Here is a 15,920-nt window from a genome sequence, read left to right on the forward strand (position 1 = left end):
GTAAAAATAACAAAACATCACACAATAATGATAAATACCTTTAAGATGAGAAGATCCACTTTAAGCAAACTTTTAAAGTATTTTGATAAATAGGCTTCAGTTTCATTCTTGAGAATAATTATCAAGATTCTTTATCATTAAAATATTGTTTAGATTTATTTATATGTAAGATATTTTATACATAGCTCCTTAAGATTAAAATAATTTTCAAATTACAATGGCGTCTTCTAATTCTAACAGAAACGGGTAGAAAAAAATAGGCAGAAAGCAGAATAGTTCTGTTTACATCCAGGTAGTCTCCAATTAAAAAATCTAATGAAGTCCTGAAGTCCTGAACTCGACATGTCACATCCAGCTTGGGAAACAGTAAAAAACCCCAATCAACTCAAAAACCAGGAAAAGCAGAGATTTAAAACAATGATTTGAGAGATCCCAATAAATTATATAAGGCCATTTTACACTAAAAGCCTGAATTTTACATAGGAACTTGACTATCTAAGATGACTCATGTTTGATTGTAATGGAAACACAGGAATTTTGCTAAGGAAATTTTCAGAAGACTGAATAAAACCTAAGAATAGTTGAAAAACTGTCTCAATCAGCTATTTGTTTTGAAATCAGAATCATCTGATCTCTCAAGACTTCTTGAAGATCTAGAAAGCATCCAATCATTTTAAAGCACCCTGTAACACTTTCTCAGGACAAATATATCAAGGCAGAACAAGACTGAGAGTACAATCAGTGCTTCTCAGAACATGACTCTTTTTTCATATTTACAGAAATTATGATGCTACGATTTTGCTTTTAACTCCAAACTTAGAATTACAAGACTAAACACAGAGCTAATAGTAAGGTATACAAAGGAAAATGGTATTTCCCAAATATTTCAAATGCAACAATTTATTCTCCAAAAGATGAAACTATTCAGTGTTCCATAAACAAATAGGCCTTTATCACAAGAATAGCTATTAGATGGTGTCCTAGGGTGACTTTATGATATTTGTATCCCCAATAATGTGTTCTGTTTGTGTTGAATATGAGTTCTGTACCTTTCAGACTGGTTCTGAGAGCAAAGGTGGGCAAAGAAGCAGCACACAGTTTGTTTGCAGTACTGCACTCCCTCTCCACATTCCACCTGGACTGTGTTGTCTGAGGCACAGACACACAGCGGGACAGAGATCTCTTTTGCTTTTAGTTAGTTTTAGCTTGCTGAGGCTGAGCAGCTCCCTGGACGGTTTGTTTTCTTTTTTCTTGGGACTGTTTAAACCTGCTCTGGAGCATCAGGAGCTGGCACCTGCAGCCCACCAGGGCCTGGACCTTGGCATTCTCCAGCGCTGGAGGAAATGAGAGAAGACCAAGCGAGCTGAGCTTCAACCACAGCAAGGACTTCCTCAATTTTGCCATCTCTCTTTGGAGCAGCGAGAGGTGTTGCTGTTTCATATTATTCATTTTTGTGCTTGTAGGCATTTTGTTTGTTAAATCAATAGTTTTTCCACTTCTCTCCGAGGAGATTTTCTCCTGGACTGGTTGGGGGTGGGGCCGTTTGGGTTTGCTTCCCAGAGGGACCCTATTCAAAGTTTCGTCCCAAATTTGCCCTAAACTAGGACAGATAGTGTTCATATAAATTAGAAACAGATCTTTAAAATGTCAAGAAACATTGATCAATTGTACTTTAAACATCAGCATAAGAAGGACAGGAAATGCTTGGTACATTTCAAACACACAGAGGAGGAAAGCTGACAAATGGATTGTAACAGACTACCTGGGACAACCAGATAAACCCCAATCTGACTCTTGTTTAATGTTTTGGTTGTAAGATTTTGCTTTCACTACTAGATATTGTTTATTTTCAAATATATGTTTCATTCAATCTGTCATGCTTCCTTTGTGAGGCATATTTTTTAATGAAGACAGAGAAGAATGGCAAGAAATCAACTTAACATTCAGAAGCAAAATTCGTCATACAGTCTTACAATAGACTCCCATTTCTCCTAAGTAGAGTAACATTCAAAGTTGCTTTTTATTTTTTCCTGAGCCAGCATATTTGTTTGTTTTGCAAGGATATACTGTAGAAACATATTTTGCCAAGTTTATGAGGGCAAAAATCACTGACCAGTGAAAATACTACTTGCAAGTAGTGTTACAAATGAAAGGCATACTAGATTTTCTTCTGTTGTTTTAGCTTTATGTGGCAAGGTTTTGGTGGCAGGGGTTAGTGTTCAGAGGTGGCCTCTATGACATGAGACCAAAGGATGCTGGGCTCAGCAACATTGGTGGTGTCTCAGTGATAACGTATTTTAAAACTATGCTGCAATGGCAATGAGAAAAACATGGTAGAGACAGCCCTGCAGACATCAAGGTCAGTGCAGAAGTGAGCAGAGGTGCTTCAAATGCCAGAACAGATTCTACACAGCCTGTGGAAAAGACCATGGTGAAGCAGGCTGCTCCCCTGCAGGCCAGGAAGGACCACACCAGAGCAGATACACACACTGCAGTCTGTGCAGAAACCCACACAGAAGCAGTTTTTCTGACAGGACTGAGTCCCATGGAAGACCCATGAGGAAACAGTCTATTCCTGAAGGACCATACCCCATGGAAAGCACATACACTGGAGCAGTTCTTGAAGAACTTGCCTGGTGGGAAGGACACATGTTGTAACAGTTCATGACAGAGCCAGGGAAAAGACCCAGGCTGGAGCAGGGGAAAAGTGTGAAGAGAAGGAGGCAGCAAAGACACAGTTATGAGCTGACCAGAGTTTCATTGTCTACCTCCTTCCACTGCTCACTGAGGAGGATGTAGAAAAGTCAGGAATGAGGAAGTGAAGTTAAGCCTGGGAAGAACAAGGTGAGGAGGGAAGGTGTATTTACTTCCCACTATTCCGATTTATTTTTTTAAAATTAAATTTGGCAATAAATTAAGTATTATTTTTCCCCAATTGACTGTGGTTTCCCATGACAGTAACTGGTAAGCCATCACATTGCTCTCTTCTTGACCTACAAATCTTTTCATCTTCTTTTTCTCTCCTTGCCTTCCTAAAGGGGGAGAGTGAGAGCAGCTGGGTGGGAACCTGGCAGCCAGCCAAGGTTAATCCACCATACCTGTTTTGAAGGTAAAAGTATTCTTCAATGTCTTCCTCAGAAACCTTCAACTCAGGAGATGTTTTGGAATTGTTCAGGAATTCAGGGATCTTGAAAATCCTGTCAGGTTTTAACCTCTAAGTTGTAATGCTTACAACTCCATTTAAGCTAAATTGTATCAGGATGTAGTCCTGCTTTAGGTACAGTACTCCCAAATTCAATGCCACCACTGAGACTCTCCAAACACTTCTCTCATTCACTGCCCCTGCCCGTTTTCCACTCCCTGTGTGGTGGGAGGGACTTGGCACAAAAGGCCAAGATCATGGGTTCAGATAAGAACAATTTACTGGTAGCAGCACTGAGATAAGAAAATGAACAATAACAGCAAAATATTAATAACAAAAGGATACAAGAGCAAGTGATTCATATTCAGAAATGATCATTGACAACCCTGCTACAATGAACAATACAGATGGCTCCCCCTCTGCCACCTTTTTTCAACTGGAAGCAACACTCATCTCTAAGAGAGAGACAGTGTCCCTGAGTCCCTTTCCCCCCAACCCTGGCAATGAGTGAGGTTGTATCAAATAACATTAGGCTCCTTGGCCACGCTGCCTCCCAGTTATTGCACAAATCTAAACCTGGCCTAGCTGAAATCAGGGGAGATATATACCTGAACCATATATATCTAAACATTTGGAAACTCTACTAGCAGAGTTAATATGATAAAAAAGTCTGTTTAGATTCAGTGTATATGCAAAGCAAGAATACAAAGTAGGAAAATATTCATAACTTATTTAAAGAAGGAACTGCAAAATATTTTTCTTGTGAAGTTCATACAGCAATAGATTTCACATGCATGATCCCTCAAAGAGCATGTCTTTATGACATGAATAATATAAGAGATAAGCAGGGCTAATCAAGTCAGAGACCCACAATGCCAGTGTTCTGTTCAGTTTCCATTACAGAAATGTATATTGAAAACTAGTTGAATACCTGTTTAAAACTCCATTGTGCCGTATATTTATTATTAAATACCCACGGATTTAAATATTTGTCTTTTATGTATTTTTTTGTGGTTTTGTTTTTAACTTTTATTATTTGGAGTATCACCAAGAGAAATTAAGATAACTCAGCCAGACCACTTCTGCTTCAGCTTTTCCTAGTCATCTGAACTGTCTTTATATCACTGATAGCCAGATATACATTTAGAATATACTAAAATCTATTCCTACTTAAACTGCTTTTTGGTTGATCCCCAGCCAAGGGCATAATCAACCAGTATTTTCATGGATATCTGCCAGATAGCTGCCAATGTTTTAACTCCTTTGTTTATTGATCTTCTCCTCCCAAAATCCATGCAATGAAATGGAGCTAATAGTTCTTGGTTCTCTATTCCTTACACAGACAGATCCCAGTCTTACAGAAAAGTGAAACAAATGGACTTGCACCATGAGAGCCTTAATCGTGTCTATATGCTCTATAATCTCGACCCGCACTAAAATGACTGAGAATCAACCACCAATAAATGATTACTGGTCTGTTTACATGCTTCAGAAAAAGAACAGCAGTCAAAATATTTTACTTAAAGCAAGCAGGCCTAGCTACTTAACAGGCTAATAAGAAACAAGACACAAATATTTTCCACAGCTCACTACACAGATTTTAGCAATTAATGTCAAAGGAATAAACTATTCAGTGTAACTGAGACTGATTCATACAAAGTTTGTATTTAAAATATCGTCTAGTAATTGAAAAAAGTGTTTATTGTTATCATTCTAAGCTACTAAACGTACACACACACACACATACACAGTTAATGGAATCCACAGGCTACTGATGTGGCACTTTATCAAATTTAGCTGTAATGAAAGATAAATATTACAGGCAATTCACACTTCATGAAAGGATAAAAATGTCAGTGTACAGGTACCAGTTTTACTGCAGGCCATAATCAGCAAGTAAACGAAAGTGCAAATGTCTAAAAAAGTTTATAGCCCTCTATGAACGCCTCATCGTGTCAGGTATTGATTTAGGTTTCCAGAGGACTTTGCCAGTGTTAAACAACATGAGTGTCTGTGAACTTAAAGAACATGTTTTACCTCTGCAAATGCCACGTGGTACCTTTTACCACCTCTAGTTGTCTCAAACTAAATTTTAAGATGCTCTCATTGCTTTAATATAAAGAAATAGAAGAAACTGATCCTTACACAACTATTTTCTTCTTAAACAGAGGGCAGTCCAGAGTGAATGTTTCATATTCTCCTCCTTCTCCACAAACATGGACTCCATATTTCTCAGAGAGCTATCACAAAAGAGAAATTGAAACATGTAAGTATTACACAAAGAAGTTTATTAAACATACTTTGCTGAAAATGTTAGTACATACTGGTTGCTGGCTGGGTTTAAACCATGACATGTACTTTCTAAAAGACTATACATTACTTAGATGAAAAAGCCCAAACATCATACAGTCAGCTTTTGATATCTTTGTATGCCTATTACAGTGATTAACAATTACCAATGTGTTATATTTTAAGCAGAACTGTAATATTAAGTCACACTGTAATATTTAGATGAAAAAATTGATTCCTAGTTCTTCTTTCTCAGTGGCCATTGAAGGTTTTTCAGACTCCCATACTTGTCTTTCTATTTCACCTGTAGGAGAAACTTTTACTGTGAGTCAACACAAGTCGTGCTTTACATAGAAGTATACAATGAACACATCTTTTTGACAACAGATTAAGAAACTGTATTCTACGTTTTGGTAAATATTCTTTTAAAAAAATCTATCAAAACAAATGAGAATTTTCTAAGTTAAAAGCAAAAAGCTAAAGCAAGATCTAAAGATAAACACGTTTTCTTTTATAAATTGTAATTCATATACTTTCTAAATCATATCCTTGAGTTCTGGATAACTCATTTGAACACATACGTAGATAAACTGAAACATTCAAAATATGAGACGTGACTATTTTAATCAATCCCTGCTTTACAAATGATCAGCTGTGGAGCAAGAACCAAAGTTCTTTAGCTGGAGTAAGGAGAGCATGACTGCTCAGTAGCTCACTGTACTGTTTCCATGTACTGTACTGACAGATAGTAATCAAGCACCAGATCTGAGCACGGGGACACTCCCTCTTTGTCTGTGGGAGAAATTAATGTCCTCAGGAGCAGATTATATCACCTTCTAAAGTGCTACTGCACTGATTCAAGCCAAGCCCCATCCAGGATTTTTAACATTAAACAAGCACTAACATTCTGCTTTAAGTGACTCTAAGAACTGGAACTGCAGTCCTCAACTCCATTGCAAACACCAACACTACTTTTCAGAATATTTATTTAACATTTTTATGCCTTTCCTCAGAGGAACAGAAGCCCACCCATGAAGCTTCTGCAGTCAAAGTAGAAATACAGTTCTCCAGAACATCAGAGGGCTAGAAAAGTCTATCTGGAGGCTAGAAGACAATTCCAAATCTGCTTTTTCTTTTGAGGCAAACATAAGACTGGGTTATTTATACATTATAGATTACATTTTTAATATGGTTACCAGTATATTTGTATAGCAAGTCTATTACATATATTCAAATGATACTGTATTTTTATTGTTGAAGCTGAATGTATTTCATGCAACTTTACAGGTCTCTTTCAAAGCCTTTTACTTAAAAACTTCAGAGAGTGTTTGTAACTTTGGCTACTTAAACCAAAGGCCTGAATTGTCTTTAGTTGTTATTTTGCAGAAAAGGAAAATGCTCTGAGAAAACAATATCTCAGTAATAATGCTCTATGTGAATATTTAGTTGTCTGGTGCTGCAAAATCTAAATCTCTTTTAGAACATATATGAAATGTTTTTTCAGTATCTTGTTATGAAAGTTATTTTTAATTTTTCCTTTCACATTTTCTTTCAAAGAAAAGGAGCAAAAGAGAACCTTTAATCAAGTACTCATTAAAAAACTACACTCCTGACATAAAAGAGAACTCCATCTGTCAACAATGGCAATGAGGTTTCTATAGGACAAACACATCAGGAATAATTAATGTTGATGGAACAAGAATGGACAACCGACGAAACAGCCAAAACCTTTTATTCTTACTCTATTTGAAAAAATAAACCAATCCAAAACCCTAAAGAAAACTATTAAAAACTGAAAGAGAGAAAACCAGGAAAGATCTTTCTAAATGTAACCTTTCTGCAGTGAATACATGGAGTTACTGTTTACAAGTCACTTTCAAAATTGGTAGCTCTGCTTGTAAACAGTGTCTAGAATAATTATTGGCAATTAACATTGAATACTCAGAAGATGTAAGGCTATTTCCTATCTTTGTTGTGAGAAATTCTCATTTTCGATGTCACTGGCTTCAACATAATTCTTGACACCAATTATACAAGGTGCTAAAGGGTTTTCAGTTCTCACAAATGTCAACAGGATCAAAAGATATTTAGCAGCTCATAGAACAGACTCTTAATGTTAATTTAACAGAATCAGTAATATTTTTTAAATGTCATCAATGGCAGGATAATTTTGCCTTTTATTTAGAATATTAATACCATTTGAAGATCGATTATTTGGGTTTACAAACTGGATGCTACATTAATAATAATACAACAGCATGGACTCTAAATTTTATCATTGCTAAATCTGTCTTCTAATTCAGATGAGCAAGAAAACTGCAAATTTACAAATCAAACATAACTAATTGCAAGTAATGCAAATCCACTCCAAACTCCAAAAGAAATCTATGATGAAACCATCTTCTAGACTACACCAAGTTTATCTTAAGTACACAGTGAGATGCAGGGTATACATATAAATGAGATACATATAAATGACCAGTCGAAACACTACCTGAAGAACAGTCTCTTCCTACCTCAGGAATAAAACACAAGGATTAAAGCTTCCTTCTTAAACGTTCATGATCAAAGATAAATATTTGAATTCAAGTGCTTCCTTTTTCAAGTGAAGACTTTGTTCCCAGACAGAAATTGTAAGACCTAATAAACCCTCATATTTACAGACATGCTCTTTACATCAAGATGTTCTCATCAACTTCTGAGGCAAGCATATGAATATACATTTTCCTCTTGGCAGAGCCAGAATTACAGGCAATATAACCAAAATGTCCATTTGCCATTCTATTAACAAATTTGAAGGAGAGTGGGATTACAACCGGAGACATAAGTTGACAGAAAATACTTCAGTGTAAAAAGCTGAGATTCCTGTTACAGAGGAAACATTGGGATATGAAAGCAATTTAATAATTTAGCAATTTTCTAGCAACCACTCCTTAAAAATTAATCAGACTTATCAATTAGAAAAAAGTAATAATTCAAAAGCCTTTCTTTCTGCAATGTCTATGTCCTGAGCCAGCAATATTCACACCTGCTAAAAGTATAGGTGGCAGATCATCATTGCACTTTTTAGTTCAACATTCTGCATGTAATGTGAAAAAAATTGCAAAAACTTTTTCCCACTCACTAGTCCTCCATTTTTCTGCTGCTACTGCAGAAAAGCCATCTCACCTTTGTCAATAATGATTATAATTTCTACTGTACATATAAAATAAAGTAAATCAGAAGACGGAAAATTTAGGTGATAATATGTTTTCAAAGTCAAACAACTGAGTGGAGGAAATTAGGGCTGGGTTGTGGGTTTTTATGCTGGGGATTTTTTCTAATTAACACTTAAAATGCCTCAACCAGAGGTTGTTTTTTTTCTAAAAAGAGAACGACTAGTTCATGTTTATTTCTTATATATTCAAAAGACAAATTCTAACAGGTGCATTATAGTAATATAAGTTGATTTTGGTCTCACTGACTGTTCCTTTAGGTAAATGTTTAGTTTTAAAAAAGAAAAAAAAAAGTAAAAGTGAGTTCTATTTCCAGATCTGTAGTACCAGAGAAGTTGAACTTCATGAATACACGCTAAAAGTAAAAGATTTTCCCTACAAATCCCGAATCACTCAACAAATATGACATTTTGTGGCTCCTTATCAAAGGCATTTTTCTGGGCACTGAAATTATTCAGATATAAAGTGTTTTTCAACAAAACTGAAGAACATAGAGAACATTACTTATTTAATTCCAAACAGAACAGCAAAAATTCTCACAAACTTGCATATCACACTATGCAAATGCTGTAATGAAATACCCTGCATCTAGCTGAATTTATTCAACTGTGGTAAAGTAACATCAGATGTCAACATGGAACTCAAAAATCAATCCAAAAGAACACGAAAAAACCACATTAGCAAAAAACCTCAACAAAAAAACCCCAACCAAATTTACTGTAAAATTTGAAATTACTGGTTAGATAATAAAGTACAAATCAAAGATCACAGGTATATAAACCCACAACAGTTTTGGAGATGTGCAGTGTTAAACATTAAATCATTATGGCATTTTATATGGAATGGCCAGAATATTAAATTTTATCTCTCCTCTTTACTGAAGACTGTGAACTTGTTTTCACATTCTGTCTGCCAGAACTTCAGATGCTGAAGACTTCACCAGTTTGCGAAAGAGTGTATTTCACATCATAAGCCATTTTCTTCTGTTTATAGGTAATGATTTGGTTTTATTAGGCCTTAAAGCCAACTAAATATCCAGTAAAAAAACCGTATTTGTACTGGCTTTGACTTTCATAGCATGCATATGCACAAGCAACAGCCAAATGAACAAGTAATCAGTTGTGCAGTCTTCCCTACAATGCCCTGACAAGAACTGCAAGCGGTGTCAGAATGCCCAACTCATACACTTCACGCTAGGCAGCCATCCTTCTGTTTATTCTTGTATCAATAAAAGAGAAAACCTTCAAATGTGGTTTTTGAAATGTGTTAAACCAGGGCAGTAATAATTTTACTGAAAACGAGTAAGAAAGAATCACTTTAATTACATCAACAAACATGTTGACAAATATATGTAATTCACAAAAAACACCAGCTACTTTTGGATTTTATACTTTATTATTTTCTTCTTAATGATGGTGAAATCAAATGCAAAAGAATACTCCTTATTAGCACAATTCAAATTGCAATACTTGCTGCTACAGTTTTAAAGAAATCAAAACTGCTGATTCAACTGAGGTGAGTAGTCACCCAGCTGCAAACCCCACTGAGGCTGCAACCTGAATTTTGACTACAGAAGTTTTCTGTGAGTGCAGAATGTTGAGATGATTTAAAGAAATAAGTGCAACAAGACTTTGAAAAAAAAGATAATGACTGGGATAATGGAATTGTATACCAACTAGTTTTCATAGCAGAGGGCCAGGGAGGAGGAGGGTAAGATTTCTGGGCAGATTCTCCAGGTCTGAAGCAACAAACTTCAAGTTAAGAACAGACTCACACCATCTCTTCAGGTAAGACTTATTTGAATGTTTTGGACCTTAATTACTCCTTTCCAGCTTTGCCAAGTAGCAAATACCTCTCTTCTCTCCATGTAAATAACTAAAAAAAATGGAGTTAAACTCAAGATATAATTGCTATGTAACTCCTCTGTCTTTCAGGAGGAAGAAATTTTTAAAGTTCTGGTTACTTTCTCTTCTGCAAGTTTGTCATACCCTTAACTGCTCCAAAACAAATTACTTACGAAGCCAGGCTGACCAGTAACTACCCAGATAAACACTGAAAAGTATTTTTAGGACATCACTTTGTGGACGTTTAGATAGCCTAGACTCAACATTACATCATGACCCTTTTAACAGACATGCAATCATTGTGGGTATCTTACAGGCTCAAGGACAAGGAATTCTGGTAAACTAGCATTGTCACAGACAATACATGAAAACATAATTTCAGAACTCTCATTCTTAAAATTTACTTAGCTTGGTTGTTTGATGCTTCTACATCAAACTTGATGAAGCCTCAAGTACAAAATCTAGTCTTTTTTCTTTTCCCTAATTGAATGAGTTTTCTTTAAGGAGCTAACAACAAGCATTATTCTGGTTTGAAGACACACAATCCTTTGCACATAATTAAATACATCCTCAGGAATAGACCTCTTATTCCATTTTTAATGGCCGTACTGTATGCAGTCTGATTGTTTAAATGGTAGGAAATCTCCAAATAGGAATCCTTGGGGAAGTTTTGTACCACCAATGATTTTGCCGCTACTATTTCTTGCTCTGAAAGTCTCTAACTTACAATTATTTAGCTTTAGCATATTGATGGGCCAGTTAGTGTTCCTACAGTATTGAGGTTTCATGCCTTTAGTTTGTTTTAAAAATGGTGACAAAACAAACACCGTTTGTGAACTATGTCAAGAAATAATGTTTTTCATATGAAAAGCGCTTAGCAAAGGCTTATATTCTGTGTGCAAAGCCAAACTTTGGGTTAACATCTAATTTATGAAAGTAAGTAACTTTTATTAAGTTAATTTTACTGAATTTCTGCCTGTTTCTTTTTAACTACAAGTTTAGCTATATGAATATCCTTTAAGTTATACTCACCTCCAAAAGAATAGGCTCCATTTCACTTAGAGTTTTTCCTAGATGCTTATCTGGATCTAAACCTAAAAAAAAACCAAAACATGTAAAAAATATTTCTTATGAATTACTCTGATAACATCAAGATATCTTAAATTTGTTTTTCTTTTTAAAATATTATGTCTCCATATTATCTAAAATAATTACTATCCTAAAGAAAATACACCAAGTCAGAATTTCTCTGATCTTTGGGCAAATACATCTTCCAGGTTATGGAAAAACAAAGCTAGTTACCTTTTCACTACATGTCAAGCAGAAAAGCTATTGCTTCCCTTTCTTGGAAATTTCACTAATCAGGGAAGTGAACACAAAGGTCCGTGGTAATAAAAGCACTACAAGGACACTGCCTCTTTAAGTCAGAAGTCACCTTTGTAGATATCTACAAAATTAAAATATGATTCAATTTTTTTTATACTTCCTGCAACTGGAAGGGACACAGACTGTTTTCCATAATGAAAAGTTCTTTTGCAAATCCCATTCTTTATGTGCTTTATGCACATATAAAATGTAAGATTAAAAAGGATGGAGATACAACGAAAAGTCAGACTTACAGAATTTATTGAATGTTGTACCTTTTGATCCATCACAAAATATTCTGTATAATGTCTACATTTTGATTTATTTTTCTTTGTAAAAAAGTAAGCAGTATTAACACTTGATAGCTCTTCTAACTTGCTCCTCTGTATTCCTGTTTCAACTTCTTGACTTTTTGATTTTGGGCAGCTCATGGCAGTTAATGGTCACTTCTCAGGATAAATCAAGTAACTGGCAAAAATGAGTAGTGGGATAAAATAATCTGGGAGCAACTGTTTCAAAAGCTGACATTTTCAATCAAATAAATAAGCTTGTTGGATTTCATACAAAGTGGTCAAAAGGTCTTCCCATATGAAGTAAATGAGAAAAAACAACATGATAACTCCTGAAACTGAAGAAACACTGAGAAATTTTCAGTAATCCCATTTTTTTACTACTTTTAATTATTGTGGTTTGGGCTTCTTTTTGTACTGATACAATATGTGTCTATTTTTTCCTACTCTACTGCTTCATACAGTAATAGGTATCATTAAAGAGCTGCCACCAAAATTACTCCATTCAGAAGCAATTTCTAAAATATGTACCTTGCAAAGCACTTTAGACTGTTGATGATGAAAGCTGTTATATAAATGTACAGTACACTATTATATAAAGTCATTGCTGAGTTAAAATAGCTAATATGTCTCTTAATTTTTACAATCGTGATCTTGGTATATATTTAAATTCCCGTGAAACTAAAACAAGTTAGAGTGAATGAGATTTCAAAACACTAAGAAAGTTTTTAAATATTTCATTAAAGCACATTAAAAATTCCCTTACCATCTAGGGGAATGCTTTTAAAACTGCTTAATAATTAAAGTTTAAAAAGACTGAGGTTTTTTCCTGCCTCTATTCCTTTTTTCTATTAGTTTATTGCTTCTTATTAACAGACTAAAAATGTATGTGCTAGATATATGATGATAATTTATTCTTGTGGAAATAGTTTTGAAATATATTAATTCAATTTCAATGCTACTGTATTACAGTACCATTTTATGCATTTTTATTCATATTCTTCCTTTAATAGAATTAATTTTCTAAGATAAGCAACCTCTCTCTCTCTCCTTGATAAAATCAGGTTGATTTCCTCTAAATTTAAACCAAGGAATACACTACAAACATATGAAAAGGTAAAAAGTTGTCAGAACCAGACACACTAACATATTATTTCTTTTACAAGGTTCTCTTTGGTAATATGGACATATCTTCTCTTCTGTCCAGTTATGAATGCAAACCAATAATTTAAAAGAAACTATGATACAAATAGTTTATGAAATACAAACAAATTGCCTATGTATACACTATTGGTAAAGTCTTCAGTAGTATCCCATACCTACATGAAAATCTGTGAAGTGCAATGTACCCTTCCTGTTTCTCAGCAGAATTCTATTTTTGGACAGCTTGCATTTCTCTTGAAACCTATTATTTCTTTTTATTTCCAATAGGTTTATATTGTGACTGAACAGAGACTGTCTGGTAAAGGCATCAGGAACCAACGTAACTTTCAATTTGCAGAACCAGTAATCCCCATCTCAAATCTCTACTGCTATACATGCACAGATGAAGCTGTATGTCTGTAGCTACAATTATTATAATAAAGTATTTTGGAACCATATTTAGAAAACAGGATTTTTAAATCTATACTTCTATTTGGTAAACTTTCCTTTATTGACTCAGATTCTAAAAATGGCTTAAACTAATGAGAAGCACAATGTATTGTATATTCTTAGAACCACATCCTCCCCATTTTTCCTCAATGGAACTAGATGTGAAGAAAGCTGAATGGATGGATAAACCAACAACAAGGTCCAGGGCCTGGATGACTCTATGTAGAATTAAAAAGTTAATTAGGAAGGGAACTATAATTTGCAGGACTGACATCTATTTTATTTAACTTGCATGTATCAATGGGAGGCAATTAGAATTCAATTAAAATATTCACTTTTATTACTTCCCTGACTGACCTTGAAATTAATGCCTGTTTTATTTAATTGCATCATCTACGAATAAATGTTAACCCTAAAATGTTATGGCCCATTATTTTCAATGCATTTTTAACTCCCCAACTGAACTACTATAAATCCATCAATTTTTTATATGCTACCAAGAAAGCAAGTGGGGCTTTATTTCTTTGAGACAGACAAGTACATGATGATGGAAACATCTCAAAAAATTTGACAATGCTGTTTTTAACAGTGTTCAGTAAAAAAGATTGTGCTTTCACCTCCACTTTTGTAGTCTAGTCTGACTGTAAAACCAGTAAGCAATAGCACAAATGGGATAAGCACTTCAAAGTAACTTCTACTCCATCTGCAATTCCTGATAAATCCACTGACAGGAGCAGAACTCCCTCCTGCAGATATCAACAATGGTTGCAGAATGCTCTTATGTACAGTCACAAGTGTAGAGAACTGCAGCAATGTCAAGAGATTGGGGCAGAAATTCATGGCTTTGTTCTGTGGTGAAAAAGAGAGCACTTACTAAAAGGCATTTTACTACTGTTGAGTTATGCAAAGGAACCATATTTCAATTTGTGTATATATATTAGTGTAGCATAAAGCCCTCACCTGAGGGGCAACTACTGGATATTACTTGCATTTATCAAGACCACTGGAAATCCAAGTTACATTTTCATGGCATTACATTCAGCTAAAAAATTCCACACATTCTAAAGCCTTACCTGACTAACAAGGATATTCTTTATACATGTTCAGAATTTTAAAATTATCTGGATTCTTAAGAAAGTCTTTTAAAACAAAAAGTTCTATTTTCACTTCTTAGTAAAATTTCAAATAAATAAAAATAAATCATAATTACCAGTTTTAACAAATGGTGGTATATAAAGGTCTTCTGAAAGCTACATTGAACCAAACTCTAACCCGTAATATATGAACACATTGTAAAAGAATCCCTACCATGCACACATCAATAAAGTATGAGTTAACCATTATCTGTTGATAACATATATTACTTCTTGAGAAGTAGTATTGAGAAGAGTAGTAACTGCCATCACTATGAATGTCAGGGACTGACTTAACTTCTCATGATGTAGGGCTGCATAATGTGCAAAAACATTTCTGGAAAGATCCTAATCAGCTGCTCACCAAGAATAGTATTTAGAATTTTGAATAAGAAAAGAGGCAATGAAAGACTTTGGTTTTCTGGAACCAAAACTAACTTATTTCTTCTAATCTCTTTATCATAAAGAAAACAGGGCTAACAATAAGATGATAGGACCTGTAAGGTAAAGAAATACATATAGAAAGCAAAAGAGTATAAAGGATAAAGCAACCACCCATCTTAGAACTGGAATTGAGAAAATAGGAGTATTTTTGAAAGTAAATTCCTCTATTTTAAATGCGTCATTTCCCCCCCCGCCCCAAGTAAACAACACAAAATCAGCAATTTTCAGAAGGAGGGTCAGGCACTATTCTTTACACAGTACAGCATACAGGAGAATGTTTCTAGTAACACAGGAAAAGCCCTTACACAAGAGCATTAGCTGGTAACACAAGCTTACTGTGTAGGAGAGCAGGAATGTGTTACAACCTTCACCAACATCACAGTGCACATGCCACACAGATATTCCTGCACTGTAAATCTATACCTTAAGTTGCCTTGAGGTAAATCATTCCTGGTGTCATATTTAGCTTGCATTTCTATGAAGAGCTGGGAAGTGAACTTTTTGTCTGGCAGCATAACTTGACAGGTTCATTCTTAACTTCCTCAAAGCTTTCACACATGAAAGACTGTGTTAACAATGGTGAATTGAATGGATTTCTTGGATTT

General features: G+C 34.8%; 1 protein-coding gene across 5 annotated transcripts in view; it reads right to left on the reverse strand.

Moving 5' to 3' along the window:
- DPH6 (diphthamine biosynthesis 6) overlaps positions 1 to 15,920 on the reverse strand; it is a 190,021-nt gene that overhangs the window by 121,022 nt on the left and 53,079 nt on the right. For 4 of the 5 annotated variants that reach the window (XM_083864141.1, XM_083864142.1, XM_083864140.1 and 1 more), the window contains exons 6-7: positions 11,523 to 11,584; positions 5,288 to 5,382 (exon numbers count right to left, since the gene is read on the reverse strand). In XM_083864141.1, coding sequence (XP_083720267.1) covers positions 5,288 to 5,382; positions 11,523 to 11,584 — 157 coding nt within the window. The remainder of the gene's footprint in view (positions 1 to 5,287; positions 5,383 to 11,522; positions 11,585 to 15,920) is intronic. The other variant, XM_083864143.1, reaches the window with a different exon arrangement.

Source organism: Zosterops lateralis (assembly GCF_965231275.1).
Source record: "Zosterops lateralis genome assembly, chromosome: 6".
Lineage (NCBI taxonomy): Eukaryota > Metazoa > Chordata > Aves > Passeriformes > Zosteropidae > Zosterops > Zosterops lateralis.